Source organism: Melanaphis sacchari, unplaced genomic scaffold (assembly GCF_002803265.2).
Source record: "Melanaphis sacchari strain LSU unplaced genomic scaffold, SCAv2.0 Contig239_pilon_pilon, whole genome shotgun sequence".
NCBI lineage: Eukaryota > Metazoa > Arthropoda > Insecta > Hemiptera > Aphididae > Melanaphis > Melanaphis sacchari.
The window spans coordinates 5,990-12,662 of NW_020271113.1; the positions used below are offsets into that span (position 1 = coordinate 5,990).

Below are 6,673 nucleotides of genomic sequence, written 5' to 3' on the forward strand. Positions count from 1 at the left end.
AAAAATTTCAATCCGTTTTTATTAACCATTTTTTTATATTTACTTGCCGATCATATCAAACAATAATATTTGAATAAAAAATTCTACATATCATGGTCCGAAGGCAAAATAAACAACCAATCACGGGCGAAGCTGTGCCGGGTCGGCTAGTAATATTATATTTTTATAAAACTGTTTTATATATTTTCATACAAAATAATATTAATAATATGTTGTTTCATAGCGTTTCTATGGTAAAACCACCAGTTTTTTAAAAAAGTTTTTGATAAATTATTTTTTTTTGTAATATGATAATGTTAAATTTCTATATTTTAATAAACAAAATTAATGTGTGACTCAAAGGGTTAAAGTTTTTATCCCAGCAAAATGTTTTAAAAATAAATTTTAATAAATAATTTGAAAAAACACACATATTATAAAATCAATACATTTATCGTTTAACTCAGAATCTAAAATTAAAAATTAATAAATAAATATTACTTCTGCTGATTTTGGTCGACCTGCAGCATTCCATAACACATTACACTTATTCATGACTTGATTGTGTATTTCTTGGAGATGTGGTGACTTTTTTATCGTTTTCATTATATCACTGGTAGCACATAAGCTCAACGTATGAGCACAGCATCGGATGTGTCTAGAAAAAATTTTTTCATTTTCATTTTCAAAAGAGTCGTTATCTTCTCTACTTTGAACACTTATATCACTAGAATCACTGTCATATTCATTAGTGTCGTGGTTATGTGTCATCTCTCCAAAATATGACATCTTTACTCCAAATACTTTAAATGCCTTTACCATATTACTGCCATTATCTGTAATGGTTGCTATTACCTGTTACCAAAAAAGTTGTATTAACATTATATATTATATATTACATTATTTCTTCTATTATCTTTATGTTTACCATTTACCTTATTAACATCAAATTTGTACTTGTAATAAATATTATGTATAATATGTCGGCGATTCTATTATGTGTATGAGCACCTCTAAATCGGCGACATCTGAGCAGTTTCGCCTAACGACTCTTCATCAATCAGTGAATATTACACCATAAAACTCTTCTTTGCAGACCACACATCGCGTTGTACACAAATATTTAACTTTTTCCAAGTAATTTTTACATCCTCAATATTTTGTTCAAAACGAGTTTCAATTCTTCTCCAAGACTTCGACGACTAATTAAATTTAAACTGTTTTTCAAGAACTCAGAATTGATAAAAATTTTCTTAAATAGTTATCTACTGTACGTAAAGGTGCCATTGCATGAATAATATAATTGACTATGTCTTCATAAAATTGATTTTGAATATTTAATCATTTTATTTTTTTTTACAATTTATAATTCCATGTTGGATTCTTCAATTTGGTTTTGATTTTCGAACTTCATTAATGTACTTACTCTTCAAACAAATTATCGTGTTTTCTCTTTAAGTAGTTTAAATTGGACGATGAATTTTGGATCCTTGATTTTGCATTTTGCTACATTTAACACACTATTATTACATTTTTGAATCGAGAAAACTAATTTAAAAAGTACCATCAAGTATAGTACCTGAAATTGATCGGAAGACCAAGTGTATCTCGGGAAATAGTAGTAAGCCAAGTTGTATAGCTGAGATGAACGGTGATCACTTTCATCAGTTTCATCTGATGAATTAAAATCACTGTCACTCGTATTACTTGGATCATTTTATTTTTAAACTCTGGACATAAATAATTAAAGACAAATTAAGCATAATTGTATCTGACGGTTAAGCTGCCACACTACCAAACAAAATCACAATTCACAGTAAGCAAAATCATATCTTTAATAATTTATCTAACTGACAGTCGGAATTATCGTTCCTATTAACAAAAATATTGTTATTATTAGTTTGTTTAGTCTAAGTGCGAGGTCACACGAGCGTTTTATTAACGGACGTTACGACGGACGTCATGACGTCCGTTGTTGAAATTCATTACAATCATACGTAGCAGCCACACATACGACGTCCATTGGATTTATCGTCCGTTCGACGTTGACGACGGACAAGACATGCTATAACGTCCGTTACGATTTGCTTATCAGCGTTATAGATTATTATTAGATATAATTGACCAAGACAGACGAACGTTGTTTTTACGTCCGTTTTTGTTATTTTAGTTCATGTTTTTCACTTGTAGGTAGAAGGTGATTTCATTTTAAATTAAATTTTTTACACTTAATTAATAAAATTTAAGTTAATATGGAAACTGAGCAGTTAATATCAGAAATTGAAAAACGACCAGTATTGTGGGACACGTCTGATATAGATTATAAAGACAGAAATAAAAAAAATGAAGCTTGGTTAAAAGTTACGTCTGCTTCATATGAAAATTTTTCAAACAACACCCAAACTGAAAAAAAAGTTATTGGTAAGTAGATACAAATAATATAAAAACAATTTATTTTATAATAAATATTTTTATTGAAGATAATAAATCAAGACACGATATCGTTAATTAAAAAATTATAACAAATAAGTACTTAATTTACAATATTATAAATTATTATTTTATAATGAATGAAATAGTTTTAAATTTTTTCATTTTGCCAAGAAATTTGTCCGTCTTCAGAAACAAAATAATTAGCTAAAGCGTCCCGATATCTATTTACTGATCTATTTGCGTATAAATTATTATCATAATCAAGGTCTTCCATCCCTGTAATTGTCAAAGTATCGTCAAATTTAAAACCATCACGATCGCGTACAAAATTATGTAACACACAACAACATTTTACAATATCAATTGCAAACTCCACATTAACATCAATTGGTCGATGGAATATTCTCCACTTATTTGATAATATTCCGAATGAACATTCTACGTAACGCCTTGCCCGAGACAATCTATAGTTAAAAGTTCTTTTAATATCTTGTAAATATTTTCCCGCATAAGGCCTAAGTACGTTTGTTGATAAACCAAATGCCTCGTCACCTACAAATGCGTAAGGAATAAGAATATTAATACCGGGTATGAAGTTTGGGCTTGGAATATTTAATGAATTATTTTGTAATTTATCCCATAGACTAGAATTCTTAAAAATGGGAGAATCTGAGTCTTTTCCAAATGAACCAACATGAATATAAGTAAAACGGTAATTTGAATCGGCTACTGCGAGTAAAACAATGGAATAAAAATGTTTATAATTAAAGTACAACGAAGCACTTCCTGGAGGCTTGGTTATCCGAATATGCTTTCCATCAACTGCTCCCAGGCAGTGTGGAAAATTTGCTCGATGTTGAAAACCTTCGGCTATTTTTTTCCAATCTTCTTCATTCGGTGTAGGCATACATTCACTTGACATAACATCCCAAATTTGTTGGCAAACTATTCGTACTATGTTACTTAAAGTAGATCGGCCAATTCTATACGCATAATGTAAATCATAAAGATTGTTTGTACTTCCCAAATATCTAAAAATTTAAAAATTTAAATTTTAAATGTCTTATATTTAATATAGGTTTGAATAGGGTACTAAGTATAATCTTAATGTTAAATTAGGAAAAATTATTAAATGTTCACATAACAATATGATAAGAAAATTTTTTAAAACAGAAGTATTATTATACTAAGCATAGATAATATAAGATATTATATTATACTATCTATGATACTAGGTATATTATTTGTGGTAATATTTGAAAATAGATGTTTTGACCTATTTAATTTATGTGCTATTTTATTTATATTTTAATATTTTTACTATAATGAGCTCTCTCTATGTTATTATTAAAAATAAATGACACATGCAGTATGATACGATATTACATATTTATTTTATTTGTCTTATTTGTTATTTTATTTTTAAATGGTAAACAAATATACCTATTTAATTTTTAAAAAGTAGGTAGTAATTAAAAAATGTATACATTGTTTAGTACAAGAAGTTATTTCAAAATGGAGAAGTGTTCGTGACAATTATACACGCAGTCTTAAAAAACAAGCTGAATGTAACAAATCTGGAAGTGGTATGAAAAAAATTCAAAGATACATTTTCGAACAACTTTCATTTTTGAAAAAATGTAGAGAACAGCGTCCAACTTGTAGTAGTATATCTAACGAAGATACACCTATATCTGATTTCAATGATATTGAATCAAATATTAATAATAATACTCAATGCTCTGAAAACGAAGGAAACCAAAATGATACATCTATTAGTCCATGCCATAAGTCCACGCCAGCAAAAAAAAGAAAAACAACACATTCACTTGAGGATAAATTAGGTGCTTTTTTGGATTCACGAACAATTAACACGAATAGTTCATCTGTGGACATGACTGATGAAGATATGGCATTTTATACATCAACATTGCCTATAGTGAAAACTTTAACATTAAATCAAAAAATGCGTTTTCGAATTGAAGTTATGCAACTGCTACAAAATATAAAATATACTGGTTCAACAATGGAATCTTCAATTGCTCAAACATCTTATGTTGCACCATATCGTCATCACAATATGCCAATATCACCTTACACATATAACGATCAGTATTTGCAATCAAATATATTACGTCCAAACTCAGCATCATCTTCTAATTCTATACAGACTTATTACACACAGTTTTCTCCAGAAGACCAAAATCCGCCATCAAACCAGTCAACAAGTGATGGATTTTAATGATTTGCAGTAAAATTATTTTTAATATTTTTTTTTTTACTTCGGAAATTGTCAAAAATACGTGAATTGTATAAAATTGTATAATATCAATTATTTCAAGTAAATTGATTTTTTTTCTTTTAATAAATTAAAATATTTTCAATAAAGAACATAATATACAAGATAGTATGTTTATTTTTAATTATTTATTTCTAATAACTTCTTTGTATAGTAATTCTAATATTAAAATACATACAAATAACTATCAATAATAAATATATTTATTTTTACTTACCTCAGTGTAACAGCTAGCATTTCTTCGGGTGGTATCGCAGATCTCATATTCGTATCTTGACGTATGATTTTATGTTTAATTTTGGCAAAAATTTCATCAAATGACGTTAAAGACATACGAAAATAATTAAAAAAACTTACATTATCAGCTCGTAATCTACTATAAAGAGTGTAAAAATCACCATGCAATAATCTTTCACTATTAATTGGGTGAACCCACCATTTTCTTTGCAATCGTTTTTTTTCGCGAATAATTTTCAAAGCAGTATACGCAAAAATCGCAACCTCCTCGTCATCCATTTTGATGATAACTGACGTTGTTCTTAGCTAGTGTGACCGGAAAAGTAACGACCGTTAAAATAACGTACGTTAATAAAACGCTCGTGTGACCTCGCACTAAGACTACATTTATAAGATAAAATATTATCTACATTTTCAAGCTAAAGACATAATAATGTTTTATCTTCGACTACCCAATTCCTAATTATCCGACTAATTTAATACTACATTTATTAGCAAAACCCTATTGACCTACGTTGTGACGTGGCGTGTCATAAATGTATATTGGAAAAACGAGTGAAAAATATACAGTACGGGGTTTAACTCGCCTAATGCTGGGTACATAATTCAGTGCAAGGTTCGATATACACGTTGGTGAACGACCGTTATTTAGAATTTAAATTTATTATTTATATGATTATGGGGAATAATGAATAACGAATAACCGAATAATGAATAAAATATAATAAATAAAAATATCCGAATAAAGAATAAGGAATAATAATAAAAATTAAAATAATGAATAACAATAAAAATCAATAATAAAATTAAGAATAATTTTTTATTCGAATAATCATTCAAATAACTTTTTATTTGAATAATGACCAACTCTGTTGGCACCTTGATCACATACGACAGCTTTAATGAAAAATCCACAATTTAATAGTCGTTATACTGTTTTTCTACTAAAAACGTAGTTCCAAAGTCCAGGTTCCTAGAACTAAATCACGCCACCGAATCAGCTCACTGATGCTGTCCTACGATTGGCTTAGACACATCACGCCATTCCTATCGATCATGGCATGTCCCATATAAATAGGGGTCCTTATCAGAGAGGACTCCAGAGTTAGTACAGAGCTAGTTGAGTCAGTTACTCAGTCGCATAGATTCTGTTTGTTACAAGTTAAAATATAATTACTTTCTCTCCGGTAGTTAAGTTATACATATACTTACGCTGTCGAAATCTATCATTAAGTTTAACAGTTAAATTAAAGAGTTTTTAACTTAAAATCTATTGTTAAATTTTATACCTCATCTTTTCCAACCAACGACGTAACGTGCTTTCGTTGTAAAAGAAGCGTGTAGAAACTGCTACTGGTTACTACATAAAATTTGGTGTCAGGTGTGGGGTCATTCTTCATCAAACGAAAATTTTTGAATTCAATTAAAAAGAAGTACTTTGAGACCCACCGACGAAACCACGTTCACGACGAGAAGGAGAAGAGGAAACAATCAAGCAGAGAAGTCCAGGTAGGACAGAAATCAGAATCAATTCTAGAAGGACGGAAGTCAAAAATTCAAAACGGTCCATATCAAGGAAAAATGCAATCTCTGTAAGTCATTTGAATAATATTTTGTTATACTTTATTGTATGTCTGACAGATAAAACCTTAATTGGCAAGTAGTACCCAGTCAACAAGTTCATAATATTAATATTATTAAAATATTTTTATTTTAACTCTCTTA

General features: G+C 29.0%; 1 protein-coding gene across 1 annotated transcript; it reads right to left on the bottom strand.

The window, feature by feature from the left end:
• Positions 1–462: 462 nt before the first annotated feature.
• LOC112594530 (protein ALP1-like) lies at positions 463–5,227 on the bottom strand. Its single transcript, XM_025339342.1, has 3 exons — positions 4,929–5,227; positions 2,768–3,443; positions 463–834 (listed from the first exon to the last, which is right to left on the bottom strand). The coding sequence occupies exons 1-3, from the start codon at positions 5,225–5,227 to the stop codon at positions 463–465; spliced, it is 1,347 nt and encodes a 448-aa protein (XP_025195127.1).
• Positions 5,228–6,673: the final 1,446 nt, after the last annotated feature.

Excerpts from the sequence above, each read along its gene's own strand:
- LOC112594530 (XM_025339342.1), bottom strand. The coding sequence starts at position 5,227 with ATGGATGACGAGGAGGTTGCGATTTTTGCGTATACTGCTTTGAAAATT. Across the intron at positions 3,444-4,928 it reads ATGCTAGCTGTTACACTGAG|ATATTTGGGAAGTACAAACA; the intron begins GTAAGTAAAAAT and ends TTAAATTTTTAG. Across the intron at positions 835-2,767 it reads TGGAGTTTGCAATTGATATT|GTAATAGCAACCATTACAGA; the intron begins GTAAAATGTTGT and ends TTTTGGTAACAG.